Genomic DNA, 19,548 nt, shown 5'->3' with positions numbered 1-19,548 from the left:
CAATTATTTGTGAATTTTTGAAGTCCCCCCCCCCCCTCATTTTTTTATTCCTCCCATAGGGAATAATGGGGATTCCAGCATATGTATCGCTTCACATCAGGGGGAAAGGGATGGCCCAGAGCAGAGTGTGGTGGGTGGTCATGCCCAATGGGGGCAAGGAAGCTACCAGAATTATTTTAAAGGAATTGGGCAAAGTGCTGATTTTTTTGTGTGATTTGTTGAAGTTTACACGTCTTTAAGGTTTTTCCCATAGGGAATAATGGAGGTTTCAGCAGCCCCATAACTGCACTTGGGGGGCGCTGGGGTGACCCAGAGCAAGTGATGGTGTAGTGCACAGAGGGTGCCAACCACCCCCATGGGTTGCTAACCCATGGGGTACTAGGTTTTGTTGTTTCTGAGGTGTTCTGAGCGTAGATGCTCGGGGAGCATATGAGATTTTCAATGACAAACCATGAATCCACTCTTGTTTGCTCTTCTTCATCCCTACCACCAGACAATTAGGATAAAATTGCAGTCATCTTTGCACAGAGGAAGTTAGGGTCAGGTTAACAATGAACAAATTCTTGTGTTCCCGCCATGGAATCATCTTTGGAGGACATTCCTGCCAGCTGCCATTTCTGTTCCTCTGACAACATTGATAAAATGTTATAGAAGTGTCCGTGTTTTTAATACTCGTAAAAAGCTTTGAAAACACCATTGCAAATTTGACTGCTACAAGCCCAATGGACAGGACAATAACAGTGTGAGAACACGCTGAAAGCTGAAAGCCTTCCAAAGCTATCACTCTTTCCCCATCTCTAGGGCTGTACACCAGGTCTGCTCATCTTCGGCCCTCTTGCTGATGTTGGCCTACAACTCCCATAATCCCTGGCTATTGGCCACTGTGACTGGGGATTATGGGAGATGTAGTCCAAAAACAGCTGGGGGCCCAAAGTTGAGCAGGCCTGCTGTAGACCTTGTCAAAAACCAGGGAGCATTTATTCCACCGGATGGTACCAGCCAGCCACCGAATGGACTACATGCTGATTGTGGCTGCTGCCTCCATGCCCTGCTGGTGGAAAAGAAACAAAGGCATACAGCTGTCCTGCACTGGAAACAGGATGCTAGGTCTTCTCTTATGTCCTTATCTAGTCTGATGACTATTGGGCACCTCCAATAGTGGATATTGGCTGTTCTTAAAGGGACTCATTTTTCGAAAGGGACTCATTTTAGGAGCCTAACCCCTAGAAACAAAGAGAGACTTCAGCCCTTTCTCTTTTTATTATGACAAAGCGGTACAGATTGCTTCCAATATTCCCCCACCAAGAGGCAATGCCTACTGATTAAGAACAATATGAATGTGCCTTGTAATCCACCCTCAGCTGCAAAGAAGCATTGCGATTCTACGTCTCCCAATCCCATAGCATTTTCTCTGTCCAAGAACAATATTTTGCCCTATTTTCCTCTCTTGGGAATACAATCGGGAAAGGACATACATAAAGTAGGAGGCACAGCATTGCAAAATACACCCGTTTCTGGAAATACTAAAAGGATTCGTGCAGTTCCAGTGAAACCGTTGTCCAAAAAAAGAAGAAAATTGATACGGAGAAGCGATCGATACGGAGAAGCGACTGATACGTCACAGCAGTCTGGAATCCGCCAACACACCCACAACTTACAAAGCAACGGGACAGCAGAATCGCTCTTGGAAGCTCATGCCCGATGTCTCTCTTCAGGAGTATCTGTAATGGACCAGAAGGCGCCTTCTCTTTAGCGGCAGCCACATTCGTCCACCACCATGTCCTCGTAATGCCGCAAAACCACGTTGTCGTCGTTGTCGTAGTACAGGATGGAGATCGGGGAGAGGTGCACAGGGACGCAGCAGGGCTGCGGGGTCCCTTCGGGGTCCAGGGAGTGGACCATGGTTTGCAAGATGGCGTGGTTGGTGCTGTTGAGCTCCTCGGTCAGCGGGAAGGGACACTCCCCCAGGCAGTAATTCGCCATGTAGCCTTGCGGGGCAATGATCCAGTTCTCCCAGCCCACGTCGCTGAAGCTGATGTAGAGCTGGCGGGGCTTACACACGTTGCTGATGGAGACGGGGCTGTAGTAGACGCTGCGTCTCTTCCGGAGGCTCGCGCACTCCTTGGGAGCGAGGGAGACCACCAGCAGGGAGGCATCCAGGAAGGAATCGAGGCCGGGGCACAGCTTGCGATCCGGCAGCGTCGGGACGCCGATTTCTAGGATGAGGCCAAAGTTCTTGCTGGCCACCTGCCAGTCTCTGGCCACCTGGGTCAGATCGAAGGCGAAGGCCCGGTGGAGATGGATGAATGACTGCCCCACCAGGCGTTTGCGGCTGGAGGGGCGGGCGGGCATCCCTCGCAGGGTCATCTGGGAAGCCCTGAAGAGGCTCAGCTCATAGGGGTGCTCGGGGTCCGCGCCCCGGTAAGAGTTGTGGCCGAATGTGAGCCGCAGCTGGGCCAGCGTCACTTCCTCGCCGTCCTCCAGAGCGGAGAGGTTGAAATACAGCCGCTTTTGGAGACATAGCCCGCTCTGGGGCTCCCCTCGGTGAATAAAGCCGCCTGGAGAGGAAAAGAGGAACACAACACCCCTTAGGGTAGGCCTGGAAAGTGGAACCGGCAGCTGCCAGGGAGAGAACCTTTCTCTGCCTGCTCTCCAAGAGCCCGTTAACTAGAGCTTACAAAGAGGAGAGCTGGTCTCGTGGTAGCAAGCGTGACTTAGGAACATAGGAAGCTGCCATATACTGAGTCAGACCCTTGGTCCATCTAGCTCAGGATTGTCTTCACAGACTGGCAGCGGCTTCTCCAAGGCTGGAGGCAGGAATCTCTCTCAGCCCGATCTTGGAGTTGCTGCCAGGGAGGGAACTGGGAACCGGGAAACTTCTGCTCTTCCCAGAGCAGCTCCATCCCCTTGTCTCCTTAGCTAAGCAGGGTCCGCCCTGGTTGCTTATGAATAGGAGACTTGATGTGTGAGCCCTGGAAGATCTTCCTCTCAGGGGATGGAGCCACTCTGGGAAAGTCAGAAGGTTTTCAAGTTCCCTCCCTGGCAGCATCTCCAAGATAGGGCTGAGAGAGACTCCTGCCTGCAACCTTGGAGAAGCCGCTGCCAGTCTGTGAAGACCAGAGATTCTCAACGTTGGGTCCCCGGATGTTCTTGGGCTTCAACTCCCATAATCCCCAACCAAAGGCCACTGGGGCTGGGGATTATGGGAGTCAAAGTCCAATAACATCTGGGGACCCAACGTTGAGAATCCCTGGAATACTGAGCTAGATAGACCAATGGTCTGACTCAGTATATGGCAGCTTCCTATGTTCCTAAAGACAGCTGCTTGTCAGAGACCCTTGGCCCATCTAGCTCAGTACGCTCTACACCAGGCCTGCTCAACTTCGGCCCTCCTGCAGATGTTGGCCTACAACTCCCATAATCCCTGGCTATTGGCTACTGTGGCTGGGGATTATGTGAGTTGTAGTCCAAAAACAGCTGGGGGCCTAAGTTGAGCAGGCCTGCTCTACACTGACCAATTAAACAGCAAGTGTATGACACAGAATGGTAAATAGAACTGAGCCCTACAACCACGTCGGTGGTGTTGGGCACTCAGGTTTTTAACATCAAGCCTGCCAGGTACCCTGGTCAGATTAAAGTGTGCTGTCGAGTCGGTGTTGACTCCTGGCGCCCACAAAGCCCTGTGTTTTTTTCTTGGTAGTATACAGGAGGAGTTGACCATTTGCCTCCTCCCGCGCAGTATGAGAGGATGCCTTTCAGCATCTTCCTAGATCATGCTGCCCGATAGAGGCGTTTCCCCTACTCTGGGCAACATACCAGCAGGGATTTGAACCGGCAGCCTCTGGCTTGCTAGTCAAGTCATTTCCCTGCTGGGCCATTAGGTGGCTTAACTTGGTCAGATTACTGCCCCCGAATATCAAAAAGCTTTTTCGTTAAGAACATAAGACCTTAAGGACCACCCTGATGGATCAGGCCCAAGAAGGCCCATCTAGTCCAGCATCCAGTTTAACACAGTGGCCCACCAGATGCCTCTGGGAAGCCCAGAAGAGGCGAAGGCTTGCCCTCTCTAACAGGGGGGTAACTATAATAGGGCAAGGAGAGACAGTTGTCTGGGGGTCCACTGCCTTGGGCCCCCCCCCCAGAGGCAAGTCACATGACTGACTCCCCCAGCCACACACCAGCCCAGGCTTCCTTCAGTTTGTATTTATCCTCCGAAATGGATGTGAGTGTTAAGACCTGGAGCTACCAGAACAGCCTGTCTTTCTCGAGTACCATGAAATGACTTGCATCGACCACAATTTACAAAACCTTTTAAAAAAGCAATTTAGGATGATGTTCTGTTGTGGCACATAGGAGAGAGAGAGAGAGAGAGACATACACATACACACACACTGCTTTTGTGACCACTATTCAGCCTCATTTAAGATTTCTTTACTTCATGAGCTGAGCTTCAGTGAGGGGGGGCCCATTTTAAAATCTTGTCTCTGGGCCCACTCCCACCTTGCTACGCCCCTGCTCTCTTCGCATACCTAGCTGCATTATGTACAGCTGTGCTTGAGGGAAATTTAAGGAGGTTCCCTAGGCAGAGTGTCTATGTCTGTGTAACACAGGAAGTGTTGGAACAACTGTGCATTTTCTATTATACTGCAATTTTTATAATATTTATTTGCTGCCTTTTAAAGGAGATTATGCAAGGTGTTCCGATAAGTCTCATGTAAGTCACCTTTTAATCGGATACGAATGATGCGTTTATCTTTAAGTGCAGGAAAGTCTTGTTTTATGGCAGGGCAGGTTCGCCGGAAGATGATAAATTGATTGGAATGTGTGTGTTGCTATGTTTCAATTGTGTGATACTTCAACGGTTTGCTTAGTATTAGATCAGCATTATGTTAGTATTATTTAGTTTTTTGTCCTTTTTTCTGGTCTGTGATCAAAATAAAGATCTATTCATTCACTCTGGCTGGCGGCAGCTCTCCAGAGTTTCAGACAGGAGGTATTTTCCTATTCTACCTGAACACAGGAAGCTGCCACATACTGAGTCAGACCCTTGGTCTATCTAGCTCAGTATTGTCAACCCAGACTGGCAGCGGCTTCTCCAAGGTTGCAGGCAGGAATCTCTCTCAGCCCTCTCTTGGAGATGCTACCAGGGAGGGAACTGGGGACCTTCTGCACTTCCCAGAGTGGCTCCACCCGCTGAGGGGAATAACTTGCAGTGCTCACACTTCTAGTCTCCCATTCATATGCAACCAGAGGACAAGTGGTGCTTAGCTAAGGGGACAAGTCATGCTTGCTACCACAAGACCAGCTGGAGATGCCGGCAGGAACTGAAACTGGGACCTTCTGCATGCAAACCGATTATGGTGGGAAAAGACAGAGACGCCTTTCCCAGCCCCGGCAGATCCTTTATTTGGTGGAGATTGCTTTGAACCCGGGACTTTCTGCTTGAAAACCCATGCATTCTACTCACAAGGCTATAGGTCCACTCGGCAACTCTAGCTATGACTTTAACTGCAACATTCTCTGAAGATGCTAATGGAGGATGGTTCTTCTCCACCACCACCACCCCCTCACCGGCAGAATTTTTACTAGTCAGTTGACAGTCCCATGGGTGTGTATTCCACAAGGCCACAGACAGTTGAAAGAGGCGATAAAGAGCGCATCTCCCCTGGCATATCTGGCAGAGGACAAGCCTCCTTAGTGGGCAACTAATGCAGGGCAAGTGTGTCAGATTTCTATTTTGATTGGTTTCTGCAGGGCTTCTCAGCTTTAGATCCTCAGACATGGTTTCACATCCTTTGGAGAGCACATCTGCTCCACGTCACACAAGAGGCACGAAAGAGTGCTATGGCTCTCACTAGACTTTTTTCCCCGGAGGGGAGGTGGTTACATCCCTGCTGCAACTCAGGTCTTCAAAGGGAAAATATTAGTGCCACTACCATATGGCACCCAGCTGAGTACATAGGAACATAGGAAGCTGCCATATACTGAGTCAGACCCTTGGTCCATCTAGCTCAGTATTGTCTTCACAGACTGGCAGTGGCTTCTCCAAGGCTGCAGGCAGGAATCTCTCTCAGCCCTACCTTGGAGATGCTGCCAGGGAGGGAACTGGGAACCTTCTGCTCTTCCCAGAGCGGCTTTATCCCCTGCGGGGAATATCTTGCAGTGTTCACACATCAAGTCTCCCATTCAGATGCAACCAGGGCAGACCCTGCTTAGCTATGGGAACAAGTCATGCTTGCTACCACAAGACCAGCTATCCTTGCATGAGTAATTACAAGCATTCCCGCCCCCTAGAGTTGGTACAAACCAAATTCATTGGAACAATCCTTGGGGTGCCAAGAGGGACACCCAACACAGTGTTAAGGCTGGAACTGAGGTTAGTCCCAATTTAAACACATGTTTGGGTTGCAGAGACCTCTTATTATTTGAAACTAAATCTCAGTCAAGCAGGCCTCGCACCTCTGGTCCTGAAGGACAACTTTGCATCTGCGTGGAAAGAGGGAGTTGAGAGAAAATTAGAAAGTGATGGGTGAAGTATCCCCATGTTGGTCTCCTCGGGGATCTTAAAAGCCAAGGAGATAATTAGGGAGCAGATTTGGGACATCGCGACTCAGAAAGACAGGACCGGAGTCAGACATTTATCTTTCTTAGGTAATGCAACTCACCCACATAGACCAGCTAAATATTTGCATGAGCTTGTGCTGCCCAAACCGAGAAGGGCATTTGCCTTCGCACACTTGAATGCGCTACCCTCCGCTCTCTTAAAGGGTTGAGGGTCTCACTATCTCAGTATGTTCCTTTCTCTCAACAGTTATGCCCATGTCAGTCTGGAGCGTTTGAGACAACTGATCATACGTCGCTTCACTGTTTGTTTTATAGAGATATTCGGCTAGCACTTTTGTCACCTATTTTGTCTTGATTCCCAGGTAGGCCACTGGCCTTTTTTGTGTGTCTCCTTTTGTCCGACAGGGATATTAATGTTTCCACCAAGGTGGCAAAGTTTTGCTACATTGCAAGCGGTGTGTGGAAGCCATTGGTAAAATCATGAGTGTTGATTGTACAATCTATCTATTTATCTATATATTTATTTCTAGGCATACCCGTCGGTAATCCCATGTGTGGCAGCTCTCGCGAGAGTTCGTGAGCAGCTGCTGATTAGTGACAGGGATGGGAGAAAATAAGGCCACTGGGAGCAGCAGGGGCTGGCCCGGCCGCCAGGAATTGGGGGGCAAGCCAGTTTTCTGGCCAGCTTGCCAGCTAGAAACAGGTGGGTGGGGGGAAGAAGTGGGCTGCTCCTGCTGGCAGGGAATTGGCGGGTGGGGGGAAGATGGCGGGCCAGCTTTCTGGCCGGCCCCACAACCAGAAACCACAAGCAGGCAGATGGAGAAGCGAGGCGGGCGGGCGGGGTGGGGGGAGAAGCTGGGTGGAGGGGGAGAGACAGGCTGGCAGAGCTGGCGAAGGCGCAGATGCTAGTCTATCTATCTATATATTTAATTCTCTAAGGCATACCAGTGGCTAATCCCATATGTGGCAGCTCTCGTGAGAGTTCGTGAGTGGAAGCACCTGATTGGACAGTGGGAATTCCATATGCAGATAGGGAGTAGGAGCTTGTGATGGTTAAGGTCAGTTGGAATGCAACGGCTAGTGGCTGGAAGATGTTCTTGATTGTAGAGGAGAGGAATCTCTCTATATAAAAAGGATCATGGGCAGGGGTCTGCAAAGAGAGGGGTCATGAGGGAAGAAAGAGTCCCTTCAGGAGAAGGAGGCTGCCGTTGTGTGAATTAGATGAGGAGGCAAAATGAACAAGATCTGTTAACTCAGGAATGGAGAAAGAGGTGGGGGGAAAGGGAGGCGAAGACAGACAGAGGGGGAAGGCGAATGGAGGAGAGAGAAAGAGAGGGGAACAGAGGAAGAAGGAAGGGCGAGGGATGGGCCCGAGCCTGCCAGTGGCCCGAGGGGAATGAGTGGCCATGGCAGCGGCAGCAAGGAAGGGCCCAGTCAACCACTGCTGCTGTTTGGGCCATTGGCGTAGGGAGGCAGGCAGGCAAGGGACAGGCCCAGGCCTGTCAGCGGCTGAGGGGAACGAGCAGCTATGGCAGTGGCGGCAGTGAGGAAGGGCCCGGTCAACCGCAGCTGCTCCCGTGAGGAGGAGCAGGAGCGGGGCTTGGGAGAGAGTGGGGAGGTCTCTGGGGATAGGGGGCTGCAGCTTGGCCAAATGGTGCCAGCAACACTGCAGCCGCGACCAAGAGGGGTGAGGGGGATGGAGGAGGAGGAGCAGGAGTGCAGCTCAGGTGAGGGTGGGGAGATCTCTGAGTGAGGGGGGCTGTGGCAGGGAACATAGGAAACTGCCTTCTACTGAGTCAGACCATTGGTCTATCTAGCTCAGTATTGTCTACACGGGCTGGCAGCGGCTTCTTCAAGGTTGCAGGCAGGAATCTCTCTCAGCCCTGTCTTGGAGATGCTGCCAGGGAGGGAACTCGGAACCTAGATGCGCTTCCCAGAGTGGCTCCATCCCTTGAGGGGAATATCTTGCAGTGCTCACACTTCTAGTCACCCATTCATATGCAAACCAGGGCAGACCCTGCTTAGCTAAGGTGACAAGTCCTGCTTGCTACCACAAGATCAGCTCTCCTCCTCCTAAAGAGGAGAACTTCACCCCTAAGGGGGTGAAGGGAGCAATCGAGGACTAGCGTGCAGATGCTCTGCATGGGTTAAGCTAGTATGTTGTTTGTAAGGAAGTACTGGCAGAATGAGGATTGCTGGAGGTTACTACTTATCTATTGTGTGGTGTTGTTGTCTGGTCAATGACTAAAATAAAGATTCCATTCCAGTCACGGGCCAACAACATCTAGGGACCCAGTGCGAGAACCCCGGCTTCAATCAGCCTGAGATGTAAATTGCACTCCTGACATTGGGTTGACAACATTATTTCTCCAGGACTTTTGATCCTGGGCAGAGAGAGAGATAAGAGAGATAATTGAGATAAGAAATAATTGGACATCAAGGGAGAAGAAGGCAGTTCAATCAAGGGAGAAAGAATAGATTAGATTTCAGGAATAGATTTCAGGATTGTTGAAAGAGAGAAGATGCAAAAGATCGATGAATAGAAGAAAGAGCCTGACCTGAAGTTGTCTCTAACTTACTTAAAGTCAGACAATAGAAGAAGAGGCAGCATGAAATCAGGAGAGCAAGTGGAGGGATGCATATTTAAGCTCCTTTACAGTCCAGGGTCTGGCCTGGGAAGATTAAAGGGTTAAGCCGAAGGTTCCAACCCTGATGTGTTAATCTCTCTCCAATTGATCTCCACAATCCAGCAGTTCACACACAGAGAGAACACGTTTGGGGGGAGGAAATTAGCATATTATCCCCCAGATCTTCTCCCACAGAATGGAAAGAAGTTAAGAGATGCCCACCTTTTGACCCATCCACCCAGACAAGCCCAAGAGGAAAAGGCAGAGGCCAAAAGGATGCTAATTTTTAACAATTTAGTATCTCTTTGAGATCTTTTCTTTCTGCCTTTTGCACCCACAGCGGGTGCCCAGAAGCACTTGCAAATCACCGCATTCCCCACCCCCCACGCCCAAAGTAACAAATGGATTGATCAGTCAGTCACAGCTAAGCCAGATCTCATGGCTGGGCCCAAGAGCATGCCCTTAAATAACTTGATGTTTATTTAAAACTCCCTACCCGCCACACCAGCCTTGCGAGTTTCCCCCTCCCTCAACATTTTGCTCTGTTCTTGGCACCCTGATCCTTGCAAATACCAGTGAATCACCAAAGACCCTCCGTTTGTACCTGGCTCTTTAGTCGGGCGTCCATATTTCACAGGGTGCTGTTCCCTTCCTTTGTGAACGGTGCTAATCTTTTGTGGGCCGTTTTTAATTTTGATCAGCAGATTGTATTCTTTGCTGTGAACCGCCTCAGGGTTATTTTAAAGAAAGGCGGCATAAACGGTCGACAATATTAATGGTTTCTCATCAGAACAGCCCTGCTGGATCAGGCCCAAGAAGGCCCATCCAGTCCAGCATCCTGTTTCACACAGTGGCCCACCAGATGCCCCTGGGGAGCCCACAGGCAAGAGGTGAGGACGTGCCCTCTCTCCTGCTGTTGCTCCCCTGCAACTGGGATTGAGAGGCATTGTGCCTCTGAGGCTGGAGGTGGCCCGTAGCCACCAGACTAGTAGCCATTGATAGACCTCTCCTCCATGAATCTGTCCAAGCCCCTTTTAAAGCCACCCAAGCTGGTGGCCATCACTACATCCCAGGGTAAAAGAATCCCACAGATTAATTATGAGCTGTGTGAAAAAAATACTCCCTCCTAAATTTCCCAACCTTCAGTTTCATGGGGTGACCCCTGGTTCTAGTGTTGTGAGAGGGGGAGAAAATTTTTTTCTCTGTCCACCCTCTCCACTCCATGCATAACTTTATACACCTCGATCATGTCTCCTCTTAGTTGCCTCTTTTCCAAGGTCAAGAGCCCCAGATGCTGTAGCCTAGCCTCATGAGGAAGGTGCTCCAGGCCCCTGACCCTCTGGGTTGCCCTCTTCTGCACCTTTCCCAGTTCTACAATATTCCTAATCATCAGGCTGCAGAGCAGACATAAAATTAGGCAAGGGGTACAGATCTCCCAAGAGGCAAAGATCTGTCGGTAATTTTTAAAAGTTTATGGGGGCGGGTTTGCCTTATTGCCTCTTTTATTTTGCTATATTTTCATTGGGAAAGCAGGCGGAAAACAGCACCTGCTTTCCCCGCCGGCTACCGATCAACCATAGGAAGGTTGGAAATGCTCCCCACCCAGTTCCTCCTCCCGCAACCAGTTCGCCTCCTACCTACCTTGGTCGGCGAACACGCGGAGCACGTTCCCACGCACGTTGAACTCGTCCACCCAACACGCGCGTCGGGGTGCTTTGGCGGCCGGGGCGGCGGCAGCGGCGGCGGCTCTTTTCTGGAAGATCTTCCAGAGCAGCGGCGGCACCGGGGCGGCCGGGGCTCGGGGACCGCCGGGCTTCCTCTCCCGCAGCCGCCCCAGCGACCTCAGGCTCAGCAGCAAGCGCTCCCGCCGGAGCGGGGCATCCTCCATGCCGCGGACCAGCAGCAGCAGAGCGCCCAGGAGGACGAGCAGCAGCGCTGCCGCCGCCAGCGGGGTCCGCCGCGGCTGCAGGTCCCCGGCGCCGAGCCCCATTCCTTCTAGCCCTGGAGTGCCGCCGGGGCTCCAGGCACGCGGAGGGACCCACCCAGCTTCTGGGAAGGGACCCGAAGGGCGGAGACCCCCGACGACCCACCGCAACAGCCCGCAGGAGAGAGGAGGAAGCGGGAAGAAGCTGGGCGCGGGCTGGCAGCTTTTGAGCTCTGCTTCGGCCGCTCCCACCCAGCAGCAGCAGCCCAGAAGGCCTCTGGGAAAAGGGGGCAGCAGCAGCAGCAGCCGCCCTGCGGAGCCTGAGGGATGGGCACTTAACCCTTCCTTGGCCGCCCGAGTTCTTCCGCCGAGAAGGGCGCTCCGAGGAGGAGGAGGTTGCCTCTGGCCTCTCTGCGTGAGTCCCTGCTCCGCCTTCGCTTTCTCCCAACCACTCTCTGTGGGACTCTCTACTGATTCTGTCGGGTCAGGCCGTCGCCGCAACAGCAACCACCGGAAATTGGGTTGCAAGGAGGCTGCTTGTCGCAACTCCGGCTGGGTTGCTGTTCGGAGCCTTAAGCCGGGGGTGGGGGGCGCAGGACCTGCTGTGGGAGGGGTCGCGGGCAGGGGTGGGCTCCTTGGAGCAGTTCTTCCTCTTGCCCTAAGAGTGACCCACCCATGAGGCTCTAAATCAGTAGTTCTCAAACTTGGGGGTGTGAGACCGCAACTCCCATCATCCACAGCCACAGTGGCCGTGGATGATGTAGGTTGTAGTCCCACATCATCTGGGGGGCCCAAGTTTGAGAACCCCTGTCCTAAATAAAAGTGTTCAAACCTATTTTGAGCCCATGGGAGAGAATGGACTATAAGTTTGAAAAATGGACTATCAGCAAACTTGCTCCCATAACTTTCAATACACAGGGGACTCTCCTTTGCTACTCCATGGTGAGGAAACTGCACTCTGTGCATGCTCAGAAGCACAGCCATCTTCTTCCCAGGTAATTTCTAGGGTCTCCTTGTTTGCCATTGGAAGCAGCCTAAAATTAAGCCCCACTCCTCCATGCCAGGAAGAGAAACCCAGTCTTTTGACATTGCTGGAAACCATTTAAAACTGGCCCAAGTTAAATAGTGCTTCTTGGAGAGTGTCCTGTGCCTCTGCAACAGCCAGAATTCAACAGGCAAAGCTCTCTCTCAACCCACCACAGCATAAATAAATAGCTACACCAGCTGAATGCCTGCCTCACACACAGCTGTTAAGGTGTGTGTGAAGCACTAAGTCAAGGACCCAGGCCAGGAGGCGAACTGATTGTCCAGCCGGACTGCAAAAATTCTCCAAAAGGATCTTTCCAAACGGGGTGATCAGGTGACACACAGAGTCTGTCTGTCTCTCTCTCTCTCTCTCTCTCTCATACACACACACACACACCCCTCCAGTTTAATGTATAAATGGATGGAGAAACAGGCATTGACAAACTGGCAAAGAAATCTTGGAATGGTTCATGCTACGCAGCTCGAGGAAAACATCAGATAGACTGCAATGGAATTGGAAGGAACCTCAGAGGTCTTCTATTCCAAATCCCTTGCTCAAGACCAATTCTATACAGGGATCATCAGGACAATCCATAAGGGCATCATTATGATGACAGCCTTGTACAAATCTATGGTATGGTCCCACTCTGGAGTAGAGTGTACAATTCCGGTCATCACCTCTCAAAAAATATTTTTGAGACCCCTCTGGAATGGTATATCTGGAAATAGGGCATAAGAAGACCCATCCAAACAGTCAGGGGGATCCGGTGCAAGTGCTTGGGTATTTGTAATGGCTTGCTAAATGGAACCTCCACGCCCAAGGGCAGTCTACCCTGGAACATGAGATTCTGCTGAAAAGTGACAGGGGACATGCCTTGCTTTCATGCCCTGCTTGTGTGCTTCCCAGGAGCCTCTGGGGCTGATCTCTAGCAACTAGCAAATGTAACACCGATTTTCAAAAGGGATCCAGGGGTGATCCAGGAAATTACAGGCCGGTTAGCTTAACATCCGTTCCAGGCAAATTGATGGAAAGCATCCTCAAGGATAAAATTGTAAAGCACCTAGAAGAACAGGCCCTGCTGGGAGTGAGCCAGCATGGCTTCCGCAAAGGTAAATCTTGCCTCACCAACCTTTTGGACTTCTTTGAGAGTGTCAACAAGTGTGTGGATCAAGGTGATCCAGTTGACATAGTCTACCTGGACTTCCAAAAAGCTTTTGACAAAGTTCCTCATCAAAGACTCCTGAGGAAACTTAGCGGTCATGGGATAAGGGGACAAGTACATGTGTGGATTGCTAACTGGTTGAAAGACAGGAAAGAGAGGGTAGGTATAAATGGAGAGTTTTCACAATGGAGGGAAGTAAGAAGTGGGGTCCCCCAGGGATCTGTACTGGGACCGGTGCTTTTTAATTTATTCATCAATGATCTAGAAGCAGGGGTAAGCAGCGATGTGGCCACATTTGCAGATGATACCAAACTCTTCCGGGTAGTGAAATCCAAAACGGATTGTGAGCAGCTCCAAAAGGATCTCTCCAAACTGGGGGAGTGGGCGACAAAATGGCAAATGCAGTTCAATGTTAGCAAGTGTAAAGTGATGCACATTGGGATGAAAAACCCCAACTTCAAGTATATGCTGATGGGATCAGAGCTGTCGGTGACGGACCAGGAGAGGGATCTTGGGGTTGTGGTGGACAACTCATTGAAAGTGTCGACTCAATGTGCAGCAGCTGTGAGAAAGGCCAATTCCATGCTAGGGATCATTAGGAAGGGGACTGAAAATAAAACAGCTAATATTATCATGCCCTTATACAAAACTATGGTGCGGCCATACCTGGAATTGTGCTTGCAGTTCTGGTCACCGTATCTTAAGAAAGACATTGTAGAACTGGGATAGGGGGCAGAAGAGATCAAGATGATCAGGGGCCGAGAGCACCTTTCTTATGAGGCATGGCTACAACACCTGGGGCTATTTAGTTTAGAAAAAAGACAATTGCAGAGAGACATTATAGAGGTCTATCAAATCATGCATGGAGTGGAGAAAGTGGAGAGAGAGAAATTCTTCTCCCTCTCACATCACACTAGACCCAGGGGTCACTCCATGAAATTGTCGGGAAGTTTAGAATTGGCAAACAGAAGTACTTTTTTACACTACGCATAATCAATGCATCTGCCACAAGATGTGGAGACAGCCAACAACCTGGATGGCTTGAAGAGGGGTTTGGATAACTCCATGGAGGAAAAGTCTATCAAGGGCTACAGGCCACCTCTGAGTCCCAGTTGCAGGGGAGTCACAGCAGGAGGGAGGGCCTTCCCCTTTCAACTCCTGCCTGTGGGCTTCTCAGAGGCATCTGGTGGGCCACTGTATGAAACAGGATGCTGGTCTAGATGGGCTTCCTTGGGCCTGATCCAGCAGGGCTGTTCTAATCAGGGGCATAACTATCATAAGGCAAGGGGAGACAGTTGTCTGGGGGCTCACTGCCTTGGGGGGCCCCCAGAGGCAAGTCACATGACTGACTCCCCCAGCCACGCACCCACCCGGGCTTCCTTCAGTGGTATTCATCCTCCGAAACTGACGTGAGTGTTAAGACCTGGAGCGACCAGAACAGCACGTCTTTCTCTAATACCATGGAACGACTTGCATTGTCCACAAATAATTAAGGATGATCTTCTATTGTGGCACATAGGTGTTATATATGCTTTTTGTTACCACTGTTCAACCTCATTTAAGATTTCTTTACTTCATGAGCTGAGCTTCAGTGAGGGGGGGACCCATTTTAAAATCTTGTCTCTCGGCCCACTCCAACCTTGCTACGCCCCTGGTTCTAACATTATGTTCACGGTTGGAAAGAGGAAGCTAGGGTAGAGGGACTTTTGGTCTGATTCAGGACGGGCCTTCTCCATTGCTGCCCCGAGGCTTTTGAACACGCTCCCTGCTGAAATCAGAGCCTCCCCATCTCTGACAGCTTTTAAAAGGGCAGTCAAGGCGGATTTGTTCATCCAGGCTTTTCATTAGACATTGTTTTGTTTTAATAGTTTTAACTTTTTAAATTTTGATGGTTGAAACGTGTCAATCTTTTTATTGGTTGTTTTTATTGTTTTGTAAATTGCCCAGAGAACTTGTGTTTTGAGCAGTATAAAAATATGTTCAACCAACCAACCAACCCCCTCATTCCAAATGGGCCAAGAAGAAGCTCCGTGGTCAAAGTCTCCGCTTTGCCTGTTGAAGGTTCCCAGGTTCGCTCCCTGAAATCATCACTTGAAGACACTCCAAACGTGCAGAGAAACATCCATCACACGAGGCCTTAAAGCTGAGGCCTGGTTGTGGAACAGGAAAGGAATTCTGAGAACCAACCAGCCGAACACTGAAACACCATTTGCTTCTTCTCCCCTTCTCCACAGAGTCTGGTTCCTCCCAACCATCTTGCAGAAGAAGCGCCTTCAAAAATGCATCCCTCCCCCCCGCCATCTTGAGGTCCGCAAACTTGTTCCTTTTTAAAAGTCGCAACAGCGGTAAAAATTAAAATCAGGCATCCAGATTTTCACACCAGTCTGAGCTTTGTGTGTTAGCTGCTAACTGAGCAAAGAGACACCTCTTATTCATGTATTTCTTATTTTTCTATGTAAACCGCTTTGTGAACTTTGGTTGAAGAGCAGTATATAAATATTTGTTGTAGTAGGTGTGTGCATGCACGCTCAATTGGTTTTAATTTAAAAAAAAAACAAATCACTGCAGACAAGCTCTTACAAGACGTGTTAACTTTAATGAGAATCCCTCCACAAAATAATTGGCATGTAAATAACACGAAAACCAGACATGAGTGTGTGATTCGCCCCTGTGAGATCGGAAGCAAGATCATGTTAGGACAGTGTCAGGAGACGAGGCAAACTTGAAACTGGATTTGTTAATTCTGTCCACACACCAAACAGGAAGACACCTCCATGTTAATATCAGCTGGACCCAAAGCAGCTTTTAATAATTTAAAAATTACAAAATCTCCTTTGAGGAGTCAAAACCCACATGTTTGTGCCCCAGCTGAGGCTAAAGCCAGAAAAGATCACATAATACCTTGATTATTCCCATTTGTACCCCATATGTGAAATCAGGGCGATTCCACACACTTAGATGCTGGGAGATTCCAACGTGCCTCACACGGGTTTTTGGCCACGCAAGAGGGACAGAAAGGGAGAGGGCTTGACCTATTTGTCTGCCCCCAAACTTCTATTAACCTCTGACCTTCAAAAATCAAAATTTCCCAACGTAGAATCTAGTGTAGCTCCTAAAGCCTGTACTTTAAAAAAATGTTCCCACTAAAAAACAACACAAACACACACGTTCACATTTAATCATTCTACAACCTTCATTTTCTTCTGGGAAACACCCAACAGAGCAGAGCTTAGTTTTGTTGGTCAAGGACCTGGAAGATACACAGCTCCACAGGTTTCTTGCCAGTTTCCAGAGCCCACAGGGATACCGTAGCCACAGAACAGATTTGGTCTGAGGACTGAGCATAGTTATTTATTTACCACCAGAGCTCTGTAGCCAGGTTGGTCTCTAGGTAGGGGTGTGCGAGCCAACTTGAATCGAGCCAGGCTTGAGTCTCGGCTTAAAGGGCTTGGGTCGTGCTGAACCGGGCCCAGTTCAGTCCAAGGTTTGACCGAACAGGCCCCGATTCGAACTGAGCCAGCTTGGATTCCCCTTTGCTATTAAATGGGGGGGGGGGTACTTTGGCGCAGCGGGAAATGACTTGACTAGAAGCCAGAGGTTGCCGGTTCAAATCCCCGCTGGTATGTTTCCCAGACGATGGGAAACACCTATATCAGGCAGCAGCGATCTAGGAAGATGCTGAAAGGCATCATCTCATACTGCGTGGGAAGAGGCAATGGTCAACCCCTCCTGTATTCTACCAAAGACAACCACAGGGCTCTGTGGGCTCCAGAAGAAAACACCAATTCAACGACACACTTTACCTTTACCTCTAAGTACCTTTCCCGAAAAGGTACTTCTAAAATACCTTTTTACTTCCCTTCCGCCAGCTCTACTTCTATGGAAGTCTCCCTGCCCGCCCCCTTGCCCTTTATTGGTAAAGGGGAAACCTTACACGATTCTCCTTGACCAGCAGGCCTCCGAGCCTTTTGAACAGGCCGAGTCCGAACTTGAACCGGATCTGGTTTGAGTGTGCACGGAATCAAACTGGGCCAGGTCGGCTCGAGTCTGAAATGGACTCGGACTGAACCGGCTTTTTCGGTTTTATACACATCCCTATCTCTGGGTCATCTCGAAGAGACCATATTATTCCTATACTATAAAAGAGCTACACTAGCTGCCGATACATTTCCAGGCAAAATACAAAGTGCTGGTTATAACCTATAAAGCCCGAAATAGCTTAGGCCCAGAGTATTTAAGAGAACGTCTTCTTTGCCATGAGTCCCACAGCCTGTTGAGATCATTCGAAGAGATCCGTCTGAAGTTGCCATTGGCTCGTCTGGTGGCTACTCAGGGCTGGGCCTTCTCTGTTGCTTCCCCCTGGAATGTGCTCCCTGCTGAAATAAGAGCCTCCCCATCTCTAACAACTTCTAAAAAGGCTTATCTCTTTTCCCAAGCTTTTTAATTTGACTGTGATTTTAAACTGTTTTACGGTTTTCACTTCCTCTGTTTTAACTTGTCTTATGTTGCTGTAAACTGCTCAGACACAAAAGTTTGGGGCGGCATACAGAATTTGATAAATAAATAATAAATAAATGATTCCACAGGACAAGCACAGAATAGCATATTTGTTGCAGAATCTGAGTTTGCTTTTAAAAAATAATTAAAAAGGCAAGAAGCTGGTCCTTAGTACATGCTCAGAAGTGTGTCAGCAGTGTCTGCTGCAGCCTCAGAAGCTAGAGGTGGGTGTGTTCCAAATGTCATGGTGAGTGGTTAAAAGCGGGGGCAGGAGTCGAGAGTAGTGTGCTCTCAAAGACCCCCAGCATCTACTATTTAGGGGTATGCAATTCCTGAACATGGAGGCTCCACTGTGGGTGGAATCTACTGGTAGAACTCTCTTGCTGGATCAGACCCAAGGCCCATCTAAATCCAACATCCTGTGTGACTAGCCAAGGGCCTACGAGCAGGACACAAAGGCAACAATGCTCTCCGTTTTGTCCCAAACAGCTGGTGCATATGGAAGCTCCATCTAACTATCATGGCTGCCAGATGCCTACAGATTCAATAGCAACACCCTCAGCTGCTGTGGCTACCCAGTATAGCGATATTCAGAGGTAAACTACTCTTGAAAATGGAGGCTCTATTCAACCGCTACACCTGTCCTCTGAGAAGGCTTTTCATAATATGCACAACTGAACTCTCAGTGTGGGGAAGAAACGCACCCCTGAGATACGACACAGCATCCCTTTCCCTCTCCGGCCAGGGTCTGCAAAGATGACCTATCAAACAGGAAAGGGACAGTGATAAAAGTGACACAGGGCATGGCGGGGAAAAGTCGTCCTCAGCTGCCAGCAGCAGGCCCAAAATATCACAGATTCGCGTGCGTGTGCACTCTCTCCTCTCCTGATGGGCTTCTGCTGGGACCCCACCTCCTCCTCTCTGAGAACAAATCAAGCTCTGGAGGCAAGAGGAAAGGAAGAAGCAGGCTTGGGGCCCACCCTGAAGAAGGCCCCGCAGGGCAGAGCTAGTCTTTGCAACACCATCACATGGATGGAGTGGGGTGGTGGTGGTGGTGGTGGGGAGGATCAGGGGAGGAACTGCTTTCTGGAACAGGCGGGCACTTTCGTGGTGGGCTTATCTGCCAGGCTTCCGTGAAATGCCGAGAAGGTGCTATTGCCGGCAGAATAACCCAGAGAAAGCACTGCTCCGTGGGCCTCCCGACTGCTTCAACCCCCACACACTGTCAAAGGAACCCGGGCCCCAAGCCAAACGCAAGACGATCGAACCCCCGCGGGTCAGCCGCTGCCAGCTTCAACATCGGGAGCGTCTCCCTCTCTGCAGCTCACACCACGGGCCTGGAGTGGACGGAAGAGGGCAGGGCAGGACTCCAGAGCCGGCTGGGGCTTGCCCCACACACTGCTGCGGGTCGATCATAACCGCTTGTCTTTCACCATCCCGTTCTTCAAGTGTTTCCTGTGGGGAAGAGCAGAGAGAGAAAAGACGTCTTTGACAAGAGTCATTTCTGGCACTCCGTCACACACGGAGAAAGTGGCTAGAGAGAAATTCTTCTCCCTCTCCCATCACACTAGAATCAGGGGTCATCCCATGAAATTGATTGCCGGGAAATCTTGGACCAACAAACGGAAGCACTTTTTCACACAACGCATCATCCACTTGTGGAATTTTCTGCCACAAGATGTAGTGACAGCCAACAACCTGGATGGCTTTAAGAGGGGTTTGGACCACTTCATGGAGGAGAAGTCTA

The 19,548-nt window shown here is 50.1% G+C and overlaps 2 protein-coding genes across 3 annotated transcripts in view; both read right to left on the bottom strand.

Moving 5' to 3' along the window:
• Nucleotides 1-1,241: 1,241 nt before the first annotated feature.
• On the bottom strand, nt 1,242-11,649 carry GDF1 (growth differentiation factor 1). The gene is made up of 2 exons (XM_053289739.1): nt 10,833-11,649; nt 1,242-2,558 (listed from the first exon to the last, which is right to left on the bottom strand). The coding sequence occupies exons 1-2, from the start codon at nt 11,179-11,181 to the stop codon at nt 1,750-1,752; spliced, it is 1,158 nt and encodes a 385-aa protein (XP_053145714.1). The 5' UTR covers nt 11,182-11,649; the 3' UTR covers nt 1,242-1,749.
• Nucleotides 11,650-15,878: 4,229 nt separating this feature from the next.
• The window catches only part of CERS1 (ceramide synthase 1), a 32,414-nt gene continuing 28,744 nt past the window's right edge, over nt 15,879-19,548 (bottom strand). For both annotated transcript variants that reach the window (XM_053297281.1, XM_053297282.1), the window contains exon 7: nt 15,879-19,256. In XM_053297281.1, coding sequence (XP_053153256.1) covers nt 19,214-19,256 — 43 coding nt within the window. In that variant the 3' untranslated portion in view covers nt 15,879-19,213. The remainder of the gene's footprint in view (nt 19,257-19,548) is intronic.

Source organism: Hemicordylus capensis, chromosome 2, assembly GCF_027244095.1.
Source record: "Hemicordylus capensis ecotype Gifberg chromosome 2, rHemCap1.1.pri, whole genome shotgun sequence".
NCBI classification, from domain to species: domain Eukaryota; kingdom Metazoa; phylum Chordata; class Lepidosauria; order Squamata; family Cordylidae; genus Hemicordylus; species Hemicordylus capensis.
The sequence above is the reverse complement of the archived record's forward strand: the minus strand, read 5'-3'. Positions and strand labels throughout refer to the sequence as shown.